At 45.2% G+C, this 18,898-nt stretch overlaps 1 protein-coding gene across 1 annotated transcript in view; it reads right to left on the reverse strand.

The window, feature by feature from the left end:
- Positions 1-16,457: 16,457 nt before the first annotated feature.
- LOC143766264 (oocyte zinc finger protein XlCOF8.4-like) overlaps positions 16,458-18,898 on the reverse strand; it is a 37,465-nt gene continuing 35,024 nt past the window's right edge. The window contains exon 7 of the mRNA XM_077253795.1: positions 16,458-18,164. Within this exon, the coding sequence (XP_077109910.1) occupies positions 17,344-18,164 (821 nt within the window). The 3' untranslated portion in view covers positions 16,458-17,343. The remainder of the gene's footprint in view (positions 18,165-18,898) is intronic.

An 18,898-nucleotide genomic window follows, 5' to 3' on the forward strand; every position in this document is an offset into this window, starting at 1 on the left:
ATGATCAGGGCCCTCAGTGTATGCAGGACTCGGCTGTGCTGGTTGTCATGGTGCTGGATGAGGGGAAGTTTATGTGTGGGGTCAGGAGGGGTTTACAGTGTGGATGTAGCAGAGCCGTGTGTGTACGAGGTGTACGGAGCGGAGCCGTGTGTGTACAAGGTGTACGGAGCGGAGCCGTGTGTGTACGAGGTGTACAGAGCGGAGCCGCGTGTGTACAAGGTGTACGGAGCAGAGCCGCGTGTGTACGAGGTGTACGGAGCGGAGCCGTGTGTGTACGAGCTGTACGGAGCAGAGCCGCGTGTGTACAAGGTGTACGGAGCAGAGCCGTGTGTGTACGAGGTGTACGGAGCGGAGCCGTGTGTGTACGAGGTGTACGGAGCGGAGCCGTGTGTGTACGAGGTGTACGGAGCGGAGCCGTGTGTGTACGAGGTGTACGGAGCAGAGCCACGTGTGTACGAGCTGTACGGAGCAGAGCCGCGTGTGTCCGAGATGTACAGAGCAGAGCCACGTGTGTACGAGGTGTACGGAGCAGAGCCGTGTGTACGAGGTGTGCGGAGCCATGTGTGTGCGAGGTGTACAGAGCGGAGCCGCGTGTGTACGAGGTGTACGGAGCGGAGCCGCGTGTGTACGAGCTGTACGGAGCAGAGCCACGTGTGTGTACGAGGTGTACGGAGCAGAGCCACGTGTGTGTACGAGGTGTACGGAGCAGAGCCACGTGTGTACGAGCTGTACGGAGCAGAGCCGCGTGTGTCCGAGATGTACAGAGCAGAGCCACGTGTGTACGAGGTGTACGGAGCAGAGCCGTGTGTACGAGGTGTGCGGAGCCATGTGTGTGCGAGGTGTACAGAGCGGAGCCGCGTGTGTACGAGGTGTACGGAGCGGAGCCGCGTGTGTACGAGCTGTACGGAGCAGAGCCGCATGTGTACAAGGTGTACGGAGCAGAGCCACGTGTGTGTACGAGGTGTACGGAGCAGAGCCACGTGTGTGTACGAGGTGTACGGAGCAGAGCCACGTGGGTACGAGATGTACAGAGCAGAGCCACGTGTGTACGAGGTGTACAGAGCAGAGCCACGTGTGTACGAGGTGTACGGAGCAGAGCCGTGTGTACGAGGTGTGCGGAGCCGTGTGTGTGCGAGGTGTACGGAGAGGAGCCGTGTGTATACGAGGTGTACGGAGCAGAGCCGTGTGTACGGAGCCTAGCCATGTGTGTACGAGGTGTACGGATCGGAGCCGTGTATGGAGCGGAGCCACGTGTGTACGAAGCAGATCCATGTGTGTACGAGGTGTACAGAGCGGAGCCGTGTGTGTACGAGGTGTACGGAGCAGAGCCGCGTGTGTACAAGGCGTACGGAGCGGAACCACATGTGTATGAGGTGTACGGAGCAGAGCCGCGTGTGTACAAGGCGTACAGAGCGGAGCCGCGTGTGTACAAGGCGTACAGAGCTAAGCCGCATGTGTACGAGGTGTACGGAGCAGAGCCACGTGTACGATGTGTACGGCGTGGAGCCACGTGTGTATGAGGTATACGGAGCAGAGCCGCGTGTGTACGAGGGGTATGGAGCAGAGCCACGTGTACGATGTGTACGGCGTGGAGCCACGTGTGTACGAGGTGTATGGAGCGGAGCCACGTGTACGATGTGTACGGAGTGGAGCCACGTGTGTACGAGGTGTATGGAGCGGAGCCACGTGTGTACGAGGTGTATGGAGCAGTGCCGTGTGTGTACAAGGTGTACGGAGTGGAGCCGTGTGTGTACGGCAACAATGCCAAACGATAAGTTTGGCGTAAAGGCAACACAGCTCATCACCCTGAACACACCATCCCCACTGTCAAACATGGTGGTGGCAGCATCATGGTTTGGGCCTGCTTTTCTTCAGCAGGGACAGGGAAGATGGTTAAAATTGATGGGAAGATGGATGGAGCCAAATACAGCACCATTCTTGAAGAAAACCTGTTGGAGTCTGCAAAAGACCTGAGACTAGGACGGAGATTTGTCTTCCAACAAGACAATGATCCCAAACATAAAGCAAAATCTACAATGGAATGGTTCATAAATAAACGTATCCAGGTGTTAGAATGGCCAAGCCAAAGTCCAGATCTCAATCCAATCGAGAATCTGTGGAAAGAGCTGAAAACTGCTGTTCACAAACGATCTCCATCAAACCTCACTGAGCTCGAGCTGTTTGCCAAGGTAGAATGGGAATGAATTTCAGTCTCTCGATGTACAAAACTGATAGAGACATACCCCAAGTGACTTGCAGCTGTAATCGCAGCAAAAGGTGGCGCAACAAAGTATTAAGTTAAAGGGGTTGAATAATATTGCTCGCCCCACTATTCAGTTTTTGAATTTCCACAAAAATTTACAATAACCAATAAATTTCGTTCAACTTCACAATTGTGTTCCACTTGTTGATTCTTCACCAAAAATTTACATTTGGTATCTTTATGTTTGAAGCATGATAGGTGGGAAATGGTTGAAAAGTTCCAGGGGGCCGAATACTTTCGCAAGGCACTGTATTTGTTAAAAAAAAGTCTACAATAATCTTATCAAATAAAACGATTAACTTTTGGAATTATAGTGGAATAATATGTTATGTAACAGCAGTAAAAAGCATATGGCCCAATTGCCTAATTTAAATATGTAATAACAAAGGATAAAAAACCTTGAATAAAACAGATAAAGTATGATTCAAACAAAAGTGCTCCCAAACACAGTATGATACCCTCACAGTGAACTCCTCCACACGCACAGTATTATGACTCTACTGTACCCCCTCCCTCAGTTCCCCCAACAAAGAATGGTGACCCCATCACAGTATGATTCTCCAACTGTAATCCCCCACACAGCCCACCATACAATATAATGTGCACAAAAAAGTCCTCCATACAGTACAATGGCTCCACATAGATCTCCATAAAGTAAAATAGATAGCTCCACAGTCCTCCATACAGTGTAATGGCCCCACACAGTGTTCCATGCAGTATAATGGCCCCACACGATGTCCCATACTGTATCACGTCCCCATAGTATTTCATACTGTATAATGTGCTCACATAGTGCTCCATACAGTATAATGGCCTCACAAAAAAAAAATACGACCCAAGTATAAGCCAAGGCACCTAATTTGGACACTAAAAACTGAGAAAACGTATTGACTAGAGTAAAAGCGGGGTGTGTATTGTCCCCTAATCCCTATTCTGGTATGCATGGCTCCTCATCCCTATATTTGCATGCATGATCCATCATCCCCATCCCGCCTACATGGCTCCTCATCCCTGCCTGGGATGCATGGCTCCTTATCCCCATCCTTGTATGCATGGTTCTTCATCCCTATCCTTGCATGTATGACCCCCATGAGAAAAGCAGTACAAAAAAAAATCCTACTTACCGTCCCTGTGCGCCCTGAGCCATCACGTGTCCCCGCTCATTAAGGTAATGGATATTCACCTCTCTCCTCGCCTCTGAGGGTGGAGAGAGGTGAATATTCATTACCTTAATGAGCGGGCACCCTGTGAAAGCCCTGCAGCTGCTGGAAGTTGGCGGCTGCAACTGTGCGCGCTACAAGAGAAATTAATATTCATTCCCAGTGCAGTGAATACTAATTTCTGTTTAGCAGTCGGCACAGGAGTTAGCCGCAGCAGCCGGCGCCTGCCTCCTGTGACCCGCTGCTCCCCCGTCGTCTTCTAGTCCTAAGGAGATGGTGCGCGTGTCCCCTCTGGCACGAGTGCCACAGGTTTGCTGCCACTGCTCTAGAGTGTTTTCTGCTACTTGCCTGTGGTTTCCAGCATTGCACTACCTGCCTGCTTTTGACATTCTGCATCTGCCAGCGGTTTCCTGAAGTCTTCTGCCTGACTGCAGTTTACTGCACTCTACCTGCCTATCTGTAGTTTCCTGATGTTCTCCGCTTGCCTGCAATTCCAGTATTTCACCGTTCTTCTTAAGGTTTAAGATCCCTATACTTACCAAGCTGCTGTACAAACGCTCATGCCCAAGGTTCCCACCTGGATCTTGGTCTTGGAGAATCCACAGCACCTAGAGAGCCTAATAAAAAATATTAAGTAATTGGTTTCAATCAGAGGAAGTGGATGAACGGTTTGTAGAAAAATACAGTATCTTATTCTTCCATGATGTGTTATATTGATAAGTGGAAGTGATTGCAATTACTATTTGTAGTTTAGTTTTTGGATTATCTGTTTGGTTGTGTATTGTATGGGCACCAAGGGTTGGTCAAATGATGTTGATGCTTCTGAGAAATTCCTCTCTTGCGAGAACAGTGGTTCTGGGGGTTGAAATTCTTCTCTTAGGAATAAGTAGATCCTTTTGCAGTTAAAACTCAATAGCCCATTTCAGTTTTTTTGGATAATTGCAAGCATTGAAGATGCAGTCAAGAGGACTGGCAACTGTAAGGGAGTAAGCAACATAAGAGGTACCACTCTTGTCTGTGCATATGATGCAACAGGTTTGGTAGTGTTGTTTAAGCAGTAGATGGATGTGAATTGATTCTGAGGCAATTCGGTATGAGCAAGGGGGAATCTGAAAGATTAAGAAGGAATGCGGAATGCAAGAAATGTATCTGCAATTGGTAAGGATGGCTGAAAGGTAAGAACAAATTTGAGGTGGTTAGAAGTTGCCCAGCGTTTTTCAATGAGTGAACATAAATCAGAGGAAACCAGGCTTGGAAGTGTCTGAAGTTGATGTAAAACCTGCATCCCTGCCTTATGCCAGACAGATGGGATGGGCCTGCAGATATTGTGGTTAACAAAATTCCTCTAGGATTAATTGTTGCGTTTCCTGTGGGTCCCCACGCCCAGGGATAACACCCAGTGTGACTCTGTTCCCCATCAGGACCAGGAGTCAAGTACAGTTTCTACCTCCTAGAATTGTTGATAATTTGCTGGTACAGGATCTGCCCCAGGTATGGCCAGTAGAAACATACCAGCCTTGGTCCCCCAGTGAGCTCATTGCCCTCACTACCCAGCTCCCGAACCCCCGAAAAAACCCACCTTAATATTTAAAATGGGCATTGGGCCACGTGGGATGACCTAGTCTCAGTCACATTTGACGATCTAGAATACTTAGTTTAGTGCTCGTGAACTGCCATTGTTCGTTGCAGAACAAGCCTTGTTTATACAGGATGGATGTGCTGCCGAGAACCATGATCTTTTTTGCAGGACGATTTAACTCCACAAACACAAATGTTTTCAGTCTAGTTTAAGTTTCTTAGTGAGGTTACTGATGAGCCAGGTGTTCTCTTTTTAGGATTCCTAGGGAATTTGTTCTGTCTCCTGGTTTTTGGCTGCAGATGGAATTGTACCCATTATCGTGCTTCTTCATAACCTTCAAGACCTTAGTAGGTCTTGTATATTAGTTCAATTTTAACTTCTGGATCAATTTATGGTAAACTTTGGTGGCCACGATGTAGAGGAGCTGAAATTTTTGCTTCACTCCTCTGTTAAGAGGCTTCAATCATCTTTTGATCCCTTAAGTGGGTTAAAATTTCACACAGTATTCAAGAGGGTCCAGTAAGGTGACAGGTGGTGGCTTTTGTTGGATAAATTGAGTATTCTAAATAAATGTGCCTGGTTTCAGAAATAATGGACCTTATTTTCTAGGCGTTTCATCTTGTAGTACTAGTTACTTCTGAGGTTTGCCTAATAGAGCTTCCTGTTGGGAAGCAGTGGCATCTTCATTCCCGTAAATTGCTACATAAGAGGCTTTATCAAAAGTTCAAAACTAATGTTGAGGATATGATTAGGAGACTCTCCACACCGGCTCAGTGACGTAATGGGGTTGGAAGAATTATTTAAAATATGTAGTGTATTAAAGGGAACCTTACACCAGCATGATGTAGGAGTTGAGACCTTGATGAGATCACTTGCTGAGATTATTGATGTCATTTTGATGCAATCAAGGTTTTCTCGGTTGCAGATTGAGCAATACTCAGAATGCTGACCCCTGCTTAACCCAACCAACACTAATGATTGGCAGCTTTAAGAATAAACTGTACATTGCCAGAAATGTGATAAGCAATAGTATGTATGTGGTTACACAAAGCAGTCAACTAGGAAGCAAGAGACAACTAGCCCTCATGCGATAATCTCCTGCTGATAAAATACTCATACTACTCAAGTCAATAGGGGGCGGATGTGCAGTACATGGCAACGACCACGATCAGCAGATGTAGGAGCTCTGTAACTGAACACTTCCAGCCGCTGCCAACACAGAGAACAGCTGATTGGCGGGGGATGCCTAGACATTGATGACCCATCCCAAGGGCAGGTCATCAATGTTAAAGTAGTGGACAACTTCTTTAATATCTAAAAAATATATACAATGTCTAAACGGATAAAATATCCAAATAAAAAATTAGTTTTCAAATGTTTTATTAGTGAACAACAAGTATTGAAAAGCTCCTCACCTAGTTTCTTCTATTTTTCCATATTTGTCTCGCTTGAACATTTCAGATCAAACCCGTCTTTACTTGAGGATTTAATAGGTTATTATTTATTATGCTTAATTGCATAGCGCCTTCATACTTTACAGACATTATCAGCAGTGATAAGCGAATATACTCCTTACTCGAGATTTCTCGAGCATGGCGAGCATGCTCAGGTGTCCTCCGAGTATTTTTTAGTGCTCAGAGATTTCGTTTTTATTGCCGCAGCTGAATGATTCACATCTGTGTTGTGGATTCTGTTTGTGGGCTCCCTCTGGTGGTTACTGCTGGTACTGGGTGACTTTGGTGGGTTGCGGCCTTTGGTTTCCACCTGTCCATCAGAGGCTGGGTGTTTCCTATTTTACCTGGCCTTTCTGTCATTTCCTTGCCGGCTATCAATGTATTCAGATGTGCTCTGTTTTGTTCCTGCCTACCTGCTCCCAGATCTTTCAGGATAAGCTAAGTGCTGATTTTCAGTTGTTTGGTTTTTTGTCCAGCTTGCTTATTATGTCTCTATGCTAGCTGGTAGCTCTAGTGGACTGAGGTTCTCCCCATGTGCCATGAGTTGGCACATGGGTTCTTGTAATCTCAGGATGGTTTTTTGATTAGGGTTTTTTGCTGACCGCTCAGACCCCTTTTGTATCGTTCTGCTTTCTAGTTTACAGCGGGCCTCAATTTGCTAAACCTATATATATCATCTCTATGTGTGTGCCTTCCTCTCATTTCACCGTCAATACATGTGGGGGGCAACTATACCTTTTGGGGTTCGTTCCTCTGGAGGCAAGTGAGGTCTTTATTTTCTCTGCAGTACTAGTTAGCTCTTAGGCTGGTGCGTGGCGTCTAGAACCAACGTAGGCACGCTCCCTGGCTATCTCTAGTTGCGTTTGTCAGGCGTAGGGCAGCGGTCAGCCCAGGTTCCATCACCCTAGAGCTTGTCCGTTATATATTTGTACCTTGCTTGTCCTGTGCTATCCCTAGCCATTGGGATTCATGACAGTATAGCCGGCCCACAAAGTGTTAATTGTTTGGGCTGAAGCAGGAGAATAAGAAGTGTTTAAGGGAAATTTTTTTTTTTTTTCCCTTCAGAGTTTTGCTGCCTAGCCCTTAATTGCTGTCTAGCTGCTTCTTACCTCCTCTTAACCCTTGAATGGCTCTGATCTTAGCTGTTTAACATGGATGTCCAGAGTTTGGCTTCCAGCCTGAGTAATCTCGCGGCAAAAGTTCAAAACATACAGGATTTTGTTGTTCACACTCCCATGTCTGAACCTAGAATTCCTATTCCAGAGTTCTTTTCTGGAGATAGATCTACCTTCCTGAATTTCAGGAACAATTGTAAATTGTTTCTTTCTTTAAAATCTCGCTCCTCTGGAGACCCTGCTCAACAGGTCAGGATTGTAATATCTTTCCTGCGGGGCGACCCTCAGAATTGGGCATTTGCATTGGCACCAGGGGATCCTGCATTGCTCAGTGTGGATGCGTTTTTTCTGGCATTGGGATTGCTCTATGAGGAACCCAACCTGGAGATTCAGGCTGAAAAGGCTTTGTTAGCCCTCTCTCAGGGGCATGATGAAGCGGAAATATATTGTCAAAAATTTCGGAAATGGTCGGTGCTTACTCAGTGGAATGAGTGCGCCCTGGCTGCAAACTTCAGAAATGGTCTTTCTGAGGCCATTAAGGATATTATGGTGGGGTTCCCTACGCCTACAGGTCTGAATGAGTCTATGGCTATGGCCATACAGATTGATCGGCGTTTGCGGGAGCGCAAACCCGTGCACCAGTTGGCGGTGTCTTCTGAACAGGCACCTGAGACTATGCAATGTGATAGAATTCAGTCCAGAAGTGAACGGCAAAATTATAGGCGGAAAAATGGATTGTGTTTTTATTGTGGTGATTCAGCTCATGTTATATCAGCATGCTCTAAACGCACAAAAAAGCTTGATAAATCTTTTGCCATTGGTACTCTGCAGCCTAAGTTCATTTTGTCTGTGACTCTGATTTTTTCACTGTCTTCCATTTCCGTTGATGCCTATGTGGATTCGGGCGCTGCCCTGAGTCTTATGGATTGGTCATTTGCTAAACGCTGCGGTTTTAGTCTGGAGCCTCTGGAAGTTCCTATTCCTCTGAAGGGAATTGACTCTACACCATTGGCTATGAATAAACCGCAGTATTGGACACAAGTGACCATGCGCATGACTCCCGTTCATCAGGAGGTGATTCGCTTCCTTGTACTGTATAATTTACATGATGTACTAGTGCTGGGGCTGCCATGGTTACAAACTCATAATCCTGTCCTGGACTGGAAAACAATGTCTGTGTTAAGCTGGGGATGTCAGGGGGTTCATGATCATGCACCTCCGATTTCAATCGCTTCATCTACTCCTTCTGAGATCCCTGAGTTTTTGTCTGACTATAGGGATGTTTTTGAGGAGCCTAAGCTCAATTCGCTCCCTCCTCATAGAGATTGTGACTGTGCTATAGAATTGATTCCTGGCAGTAAGTTCCCTAAGGGTCGTTTATTTAATCTGTCACTGCCAGAGCATACTGCTATGCGGAATTATATTAAGGAGTCCTTGGAAAAGGGACATATTCGTCCATCTTCGTCCCCTCTGGGAGCAGGTTTTTTTTTCGTGGCAAAAAAAGATGGTTCCCTGAGGCCTTGTATAGATTATCGCCTTCTGAATAAGATTACAGTCAAATATCAGTATCCATTGCCATTATTGACTGACTTGTTTGCTCGCATTAAGGGGGCTAGGTGGTTCACTAAGATAGATCTTCGCGGTGCGTATAATCTGGTGCGGATAAAACAAGGTGATGAGTGGAAAACCGCATTTAATACGCCTGAGGGCCATTTTGAGTATTTGGTAATGCCTTTTGGACTCTCCAATGCTCCGTCAGTCTTTCAGTCCTTTATGCACAATATTTTTCGTGAATATCTGGATAAGTTTATGATTGTGTATTTGGATGATATTTTGGTGTTTTCTGATGACTGGGAGTCTCATGTTCTACAGGTCAGGAAGGTGTTTCAGGTTCTGCGGGCCAATTCTCTGTTTGTGAAGGGCTCAAAGTGTCTCTTCGGAGTCCAGAAGATTTATTTTTTGGGGTACATTTTTTCTCCTTCTACTATTGAGATGGATCCCGTCAAGGTTCAGGCAATTTGTGACTGGACACAACCTACATCTGTTAAGAGCCTACAGAAGTTCTTGGGGTTTGCTAATTTTTATCGTCGGTTCATTGCAAATTTTTCCAGTATTGTTAAACCTTTGACTGATTTGACTAAAAAGGGCGCTGATGTTGCTGATTGGTCTCCTGCGGCTGTGGGGGCCTTTCAGGAACTTAAGCGCCGGTTTTCTTCTGCTCCTGTGTTGTGTCAACCAGATGTTTCACTTCCTTTTCAGGTTGAGGTTGATGCTTCCGAGATTGGAGCGGGGGCGGTTTTGTCACAGAGAAGTTCTGATGGCTCGGTGATGAAGCCATGTGCATTCTTCTCTAGAAAATTCTCGCCCGCCGAGCGCAATTATGATGTGGGTAATCGGGAGCTTTTGGCCATGAAGTGGGCATTTGAGGAGTGGCGTCATTGGCTTGAGGGTGCTAAACATCGTGTGGTGGTCTTGACTGATCACAAGAATCTCATTTACCTTGAGTCTGCCAGGCGTTTGAATCCTAGACAGGCTCGTTGGTCGTTGTTTTTTTCTCGTTTCAATTTCGTGGTTTCATACCTGCCAGGTTCAAAGAATGTGAAGGCAGATGCTCTTTCCAGGAGTTTTGTGCCTGACTCTCCTGGAGATTCTGGGCCTACTGGTATCCTTAGGGATGGGGTAATATTGTCCGCCGTATCCCCAGACTTGCGACGTGCATTGCAGGAGTTTCAGGTGGATAAACCGGATCGTTGTCCACCAGAAAGACTGTTTGTTCCGGATGATTGGACTAGTAGAGTCATCTCCGAGGTCCATTCTTCTGTGTTGGCTGGTCATCCTGGAATATTTGGTACTAGAGACTTGGTGGCCAGGTCTTTTTGGTGGCCTTCCTTGTCTAGGGATGTGCGTACCTTTGTGCAGTCTTGTGAAGTGTGTGCTCGAGCTAAGCCTTGCTGTTCTCGGGCCAGTGGGTTGTTGTTATCCTTGCCCATCCCGAAGAGGCCTTGGACGCACATTTCCATGGATTTTATTTCTGATCTCCCGGTTTCACAGAAAATGTCTGTTATCTGGGTTGTGTGTGACCGCTTTTCTAAGATGGTTCATTTGGTGCCCTTGCCTAAGTTGCCTTCCTCCTCTGAGTTGGTCCCTTTATTTTTTCAGAACGTGGTTCGTTTGCATGGGATTCCGGAGAATATCGTTTCTGACAGGGGATCCCAGTTTGTGTCTAGATTTTGGCGGACATTTTGTGCCAAGATGGGCATTGATTTGTCTTTCTCGTCTGCATTCCATCCTCAGACGAATGGCCAGACGGAGCGAACTAATCAGACCTTGGAAACTTATTTGAGGTGTTTTGTTTCTGCTGACCAAGATGACTGGGTTGCTTTTTTGCCACTGGCCGAATTTGCTCTTAATAATCGGGCTAGTTCTGCCACGTTGGTCTCTCCTTTTTTTTGTAATTCGGGGTTTCATCCTCGTTTTTCCTCTGGTCAGGTGGAGTCTTCGGATTGTCCTGGAGTGGACGTGGTGGTGGACAGGCTACATCAAATTTGGAATCAGGTGGTGGACAATTTGAAGTTATCTCAGGAGAAGACTCAGCAGTTTGCTAATCGCCGTCGCCGCGTGGGTCCCCGACTTCTTGTTGGGGATTTGGTGTGGTTGTCTTCTCGTTTTGTCCCTATGAAGGTCTCTTCTCCTAAGTTCAAGCCTCGGTTCATCGGTCCTTATAGGATCTCGGAGATTCTTAACCCTGTATCTTTTCGTTTGGATCTCCCAGCATCGTTTGCTATTCATAATGTGTTCCATCGGTCGTTGTTGCGGAGGTATGAGGTGCCCGTTGTTCCTTCGGTTGAGCCTCCTGCTCCGGTGCTGGTGGAGGGAGAATTGGAGTATGTTGTTGAGAAGATCTTGGATTCTCGTGTTTCCAGACGCAAACTCCAGTATTTGGTTAAGTGGAAGGGTTATGGTCAGGAGGATAATTCCTGGGTGGTCGCCTCCGATGTTCATGCGACTGATTTGGTCCGCGCCTTCCATAGAGCTCACCCTGATCGCCCTGGGGGTTCTCGTGAGGGTTCGGTGACCCCTCCTCAAGGGGGGGGTACTGTTGTGGATTCTGTTTGTGGGCTCCCTCTGGTGGTTACTGCTGGTACTGGGTGACTTTGGTGGGTTGCGGCCTTTGGTTTCCACCTGTCCATCAGAGGCTGGGTGTTTCCTATTTTACCTGGCCTTTCTGTCATTTCCTTGCCGGCTATCAATGTATTCAGATGTGCTCTGTTTTGTTCCTGCCTACCTGCTCCCAGATCTTTCAGGATAAGCTAAGTGCTGATTTTCAGTTGTTTGGTTTTTTGTCCAGCTTGCTTATTATGTCTCTATGCTAGCTGGTAGCTCTAGTGGACTGAGGTTCTCCCCATGTGCCATGAGTTGGCACATGGGTTCTTGTAATCTCAGGATGGTTTTTTGATTAGGGTTTTTTGCTGACCGCTCAGACCCCTTTTGTATCGTTCTGCTTTCTAGTTTACAGCGGGCCTCTATTTGCTAAACCTATATATATCATCTCTATGTGTGTGCCTTCCTCTCATTTCACCGTCAATACATGTGGGGGGTAACTATACCTTTTGGGGTTCGTTCCTCTGGAGGCAAGTGAGGTCTTTATTTTCTCTGCAGTACTAGTTAGCTCTTAGGCTGGTGCGTGGCGTCTAGAACCAACGTAGGCACGCTCCCTGGCTATCTCTAGTTGCGTTTGTCAGGCGTAGGGCAGCGGTCAGCCCAGGTTCCATCACCCTAGAGCTCGTCCGTTATATATTTGTACCTTGCTTGTCCTGTGCTATCCCTAGCCATTGGGATTCATGACACATCTGTTAGCCAGCATAAGTACATGTGGGGGTTGCCTGGTTGCTAGGGAATCCCCACGTACTTATGCTGGCTAACAGATGTAAATCATTCAGCTGCGGCAATAAAAACTAAATCTCCGAGCACTAAAAAATACTCGGAGGACACCCGAGCATGCTCAGAAAATCTGGAGTAACGAGTATATTCGCTCGTCATTACTAATTATCAGCACTGTCCTCATTGGGACTCACAATTTAAATTACCTATCAGTAGGTCTTTGGAGGATGGTAGGAAGCTGGGAAACTTGTAGGAAACACACGCAAAAGCACAGAGAACATTCAAACTACTTGGAGATGTAGCATCTCTACCTTGTAATTGCCACTTCTTCTAAGTTAGTAACACCAGGGCCGCCACTGATGGCTAATTGTTTGAGGGTGGTTGTAGACTCCACTTTAACTTGCCCTCCTTCTATCACCACCCTCTGATAAAGTCTCATTTCAGGGAAAGGGATGTTGGTGATAGTAGCTGGGAGTTTGGTGGAGGCCAATAAAAGTGGTCACACAATTGAAGCTTGACAACTACCACGGAAGCTGTAGGCATTTTTCAATCACCTCCTTTAACCCCTTAACGACCGCCGATACACCTTTTAACGGCGGTAGTTAAGGGAACTTAAACCACAGCACCGGCGTTGTGGAAAAAGTGTATAGCGCCCCCCCAGAGTCAGATTTTCTCAGGGGTCTCAGTTGCCGGGGGTAGCTGAGACCCCAGAGAACATGATTCGGGTCAGTTTTTACCGACCCCCGGTATTAACCGTATACCGGCGACCGCAAAAAAAAAAAAAAAGCGCGATTTGCCTTTTAATTTCTCTGTCCTCCGATGTTATCCCACAACAGAGGACAAAGAAATAGGGTCCCCGATGCCTCCACAGTACCTCCCGGTGCTCCTCAGCCCTCATGCTTCCTCCCATGAGCGCCACCATCTTCTCCAGGGAAGAAAATGGCGTGCTCATGTGCAGTGCGCCCGCCGAATTTGCCAGCCGGCACCTGGCAGATCTCGGCTGCCGGGGGGTAGCCGAGACTCCAAAAAGCATGATTCGCGTTTTGCAATCCCCGTTACTACCCGTAAAAAAAAAAAAAAATTGGATCTGCCATTTAATTTCTCTCTCCTCTCATGTGATCGCACATCAAAGGAAAGAGAAATTAGGTCCCCCCCCGGTGCTCCTCGGCCCTTCTGCTTCCCCCCATGGGCGCGACCATCTTTTTCCGGGAAGAAAATGACAGTGCGCCCGATGAGATCTGCCGGCCGGCACCCGGCAACAATAGGAAGATTTTTCCTATTGGTTCATTTTGGTCACCGTGATAGGGTCTATCACAGTGATCAAAAAAAAAAAAAATATTAAATAAACCCCCCTTTATCACTCCCTTGGTTAGGAAAAAATAATAAAATAAAGAAAATGTATTTCCATTTTCCAATTAGGGTTACAGTTGGGCTAAAGGGAGTTGGGCTAAAGTTAGGGTTGGGGCTAAAGTTAGGGTTAGAGTTGGGATTAGGGTTTGGGTTAGGTTTGCAGTTAGAGTTGGAATTAGGGTTAAGGTTTTGATTAGGGTTATGGTTAGGGGTGTGTTGGAGTTATGATTAGGGTTATGGTTAGGGTTGTGATTAGGGTTGTGTTGGGGTTAGAGTTGTGATTAGGGGTGTGTTGGGGTTAGGGTTGTGATTAGGATTATGGATAGGGTTGGGATTAGGGTTAGTGGTGTGTTGAAGTTAGGGTTGGAGTTAGAATTGTTTTTTTTTCACTGTTTAGGTTACATCTGGGGGTCTGCAAACGCGACATGGCTCCACCATTGATTCCAGCCAATTTTGCGTTCAAAAACTCAAATGGTGCTCCCTCCTTTCTTAGCTCCGCCGTGCGCCCAAACAGTGGTTTACCCCCACATATGGGTCATCAGCGTACTCAGGACAAATTCGACAACTTTTTGGTCCAATTTCTCCTGTTACCCTTGTGAATATAAAAAATTGGGGGCTAAAAAATAATTTTCGTGGAAAAAAAAGGATTTTTTATTTTCACGGCTCTACATTATAAACTTCTGTGAAGCACTTGGGTGTTCAAAGTGCTCACCACACATCTAGTTAAGTTCCTTCGAGGGTCTAGTTTTCAAAATGGGGTCACTTGTGGGGGTTTCTACTGTAAAGGCACATCAGGGGCTCTGCAAACGCAACATGAGGCCTGCAGAGCATTCTATCAAAGTCTGCATTCCAAACGGCGCTCCTTCCCTTTCAAGCTCTGCCATGCGCCCAAACAGTGTTCCCCCCACATATGGAGAATCAGTGTACTCAGGAGAAATTGTACAATAACTTTTGGGGTCCAATTTCTCCTGTTACCCTTGTGAAAGTAAAAATTTGGGGGTGAAAAGATCATTTTTGTGGAAAAAATATGATTTTTTATTTTCACGGCTCTACGTTATAAATTTATGTTTAGCACTTGGGGGTTCATAGTGCTCACCACACATCTAGATAAGCTCCTTGGGGGGTCTAGTTTCCAAAATGGGGTCACTTGTGGGATTTTCTACTGTTTAGGTACATCAGGGGCTCTGCAAATGCAACATGACGCCCGCAGACCATTCCATCAAAGTCTGCATTTTAAAACGTCATTACTTCCCTTCCGAGCCCCGATGTGAGCCCAAACAGTGGTCCCTCCTACATATGGGGTATCAACGTACTCGGGACAAACTAGACAATTTTTGGGGTCCAATTTCTCCTGTTACCCTTGTAAAAATAAAAAATTGCAGGCAAAAAGATTTTTTTACTTTCACGGCTCTACATTATAAACTTCTGTGCTCACCGCACATCTAGAAAAGTTCCTTAAGGGGTCTAGTTTCCAAAATGGTGTCACTTGTGGGGGGTTTCCACTGTTTAGGCATATCAGGAGCTCTCCAAACGCGACATGGCATCCGATCTCAATTCCAGCCAATTCTGCATTGAAAAAGTCAAACTGCGCTCCTTCTCTTCCGAGCTCTGCCCTGCGCCCAAACAGTGGTTTACTCCCACATATGGGGTATCGGCGTATTTAGGAGAAATTGCACAACAAATATTGTGGTTCATTTTCTCTTTTTACACTTGTGAAAATAAAAAAAAATTGGTTCTGAAGTAAAACGTTTGTAATAAAAAAAAAGTTAAATGTTAATTTTTTCCTTCCACATTGCTTCAGTTCCTGTGAAGCACCTGAAGGGTTAATAAACTTCTTGAATGTGGTTTTGAGCACCTTCAGGGGTGCAGTTTTTAGAATGGTGTAACTCTTGGGTATTTCCTGCCATGTACACCCCTCAAAGTTACTTTAAATGTGAGATGGTCCCTAAAAAATGGTTTTGTAAATCTTGTTGTAAAAATGAGAAATCGCTGGTCAACTTTTAACCCTTATAACTTCCTAACAAAAAAAACTTTGTTTCCAAAATTGTGCTGATGTAAAGTAGACATGTGGGAAATGTTATTTATTAACTATTTTGTGTGATATATCTCTCTGATTTAAGGGCATAAAAATTCAAAGTTTGCACCAGATTTCCATTTTTTTCATAAATAAACACAAGTAATATCGAAGAAATGTTACCACTAACATGAAGTACAATATGTCATGAAAAAACAGTCTCAGAATCAGCGGGATCCGTTAAAGCGTTCCAGAGTTATAATCTCATAAAGTGACAGTGGTCAGAATTGTAAAAATTGGCCTGGTCATTAAGCTGCAAATTGGCTCTGTCACTAAGGCTGCGTGTCCACGATCAGGATGGCCGGCTGTACACATCCGGGATCATCGCAACCCTCGCCATAGGGCCCTGTGATATTACCTGCGGCGACGCAGCGTCGCCGCAGGTAGCACGGGCATGCTGCGATCTGAAAAGACGCGCAGCATGTCCGGAGTCGCAGGGCCGCCGCGTGCGGGTTTCCACGCATAGTGGACACGGGATTTCCAAAAATCCCCTCCACTATGCTGAAACATCTGGATGCTGCTTGTTTGACGCTGCAGCGTCAAACACGCAGCGTCTACTGACCGTGGACACATACCCTAAGGGGTTAAAGTTGATGTCATAAGGAGATGGCAATGACAAAGCTGTGGTAAGTGACCACAGCATCACTCACCCTGATGTTGTCCTGTTTGTGGTAGAAAGGTGGTGGTAGAAGCTGCAGGGAAAGGACTGCAGGACCATCCTGCTGTAATGTTCTGCTTGAGACACCCCTCAAGCAACATGTTACAGGAAGTAATGAAAAAAGCATACATTGGGATTAGCTGTATAGGGAGAAAGGTGAGCCATTTTATACATTTGTAGAAGGCAGTATAGGTATCAGACCACCCTTCAAGGTGTTCATTGGGCTGAGTCTTAGTCCTAACTTGAATCTCTTTGAGATGCTGTGACAAGAATTTAAAGAGGCGTCTCAAGCTCGAAAGCCTAATTAAAGTACTCAAAAGAATTCTGCAAAGAAAACTGTCCGAAAATCCTCCACAGTGATGTGAAAAACGCATTCCATGTAATTGTAAACTTTCATTTGCAACCAGTTTTTTGGTTTAGTGAAGCAATTCCGTTTTTTACGAGCAGGATATAGGTTTTCAATACATCTACTATTCAATAAGTGGAATAATCTAATGAAAGTCACATTTTGTATTTACTTTATCTTACCTAAAAGTAGTTGCATGAAACCAAATATTTACATGTGACATAATAGTACAAAGTTGTTAGTGTTTTACATTGTGTTTCCTGTCTAAATCAATGACGTGTGACTTAATTCTGGCTGTGTAGAAAGTAATTCGCAGCACACGCTTATTCCAAAAGATGCAAAAAAATCTTTCTTCCAAATTAAAACGAGAGACAGACACATGCCTAGCATCAAATGTGCAATGTTTCGATCCCTCCTGGCTCTTTGTCATAAAGTCTAAGCAGATCTCTCTGCCTACCGTGTATTAAAGTGGCTTCTGCTCTATATGAATTTTTTGATGGTTATGAAGACTTGACTTCTTGGTGAAACATTTCTCACATTCTGGGCATGAAAATACCTTTTGCTCCGTGTGAATTTTTTGATGTCTGACGAGAGCCGAATTCTGGATAAATCGTTTTCCACATTCAGAACATGAGAATGGCTTCACCCCTGTGTGAATACGTAAATGTGTAACAAGAGATGCTTTATAGATAAAAAGCTTCCCACATTCTGAACACGAAAACGGTTTCAGTCCTGCGTGAACCCATTGATGTTTAGCAAGATTTGACTTGGCAGCATAACTTTTCCCGCATTCCGAGCATGCAAATGGCTTTGTTCCTGTGTGAATTCTCTGATGTGTAACAAGACACGATTTCTGGTTGAAACATTTTCCACATTCTGGACATGAAAACGGCTTTGCACCTGTGTGAATGGTTTGATGTCTCAATAGAATCGATCTCTCTGTAAAACATTTCCCACATTCTTCACAAGCAAATGGCTTCTCCCCTGTGTGACTTCTCTTATGTTTTATAAGTTTTGATTGCACGGCAAAACATTTTCCACATTCTGAACAAGAAAATGGCTTCTTCTCTTTGCCACCTTTTCTGTGTCCTTTATTTTTCTGAACATTTAGCGATGAATCACAAGATAGGATCCGTTCAAAATGATCTGATGATAAATTGTTGCTGTGAAGGGCTATATTTGGAATTATGACATGCTCTTCATATGTGTCTTGTGTGATATCACGATGATCTGCTTTACAATCTAAAGATATCCAATGTCCCTCTGAGCTCCAAATACCATCATCTGCCAAGAATAAAATCAATGTTATTATTATTTAATAGTATCAGTTAGGATTTATGCTGATAATTTACAATATTTATATTTAAAAATATCCAAACAAAATACAAGGCATTAAGAAAAATTTTCTTTTTAACTAAGATAGTGATGCAAAGGAAATCCTAATCCAACAGTAGACCTCAAGCACCAGAAGGTGATACTAGGCCTCATGTTACTTTCTGTAAGGCTTTTTTTTCTTTTACGAGAGCCAACATCTTCATAGATTCATGTTTCAGTGAACCGTAATCAAGCTTTTCTAGTTAAATACTCGGTATTGCAGCTGCCGATCCCAAAAGAGGCAGGTACGCTGACATGGACTGGATTCAGAGCCTGTTCAGACAAGTGCAGCTTTGGAATTTAGGTATCGCCGGAGAGGCATCACGGTAATATACACACAATTCAGGAATGCGGGAACAGAATCAGGATAAGGAATAGTGATGAGCGAATATACTCATTGCTCGGGTTTTCCCGAGCACGCTCGGGTGATCTCCAAGTATTTGTTAGTGTTTGGAGATTTAGTTTTTATCGCGGCAGCTGAATCAGTTACAGCCATTAGCCAGCTTGATTACATGTGGGGATTCCCTAGCAACTAGTCAACCCCCACATGTACTCAGCCTGGCTAGTAGCTGTAAATCATTCAGCTGAGGCTATGAAAACTAAATCTCCGAACGCTAACAAATACTCGGAGACCACCTGAGTGT

This window comes from Ranitomeya variabilis, chromosome 4 (assembly GCF_051348905.1).
Source record: "Ranitomeya variabilis isolate aRanVar5 chromosome 4, aRanVar5.hap1, whole genome shotgun sequence".
Taxonomy (NCBI): domain Eukaryota; kingdom Metazoa; phylum Chordata; class Amphibia; order Anura; family Dendrobatidae; genus Ranitomeya; species Ranitomeya variabilis.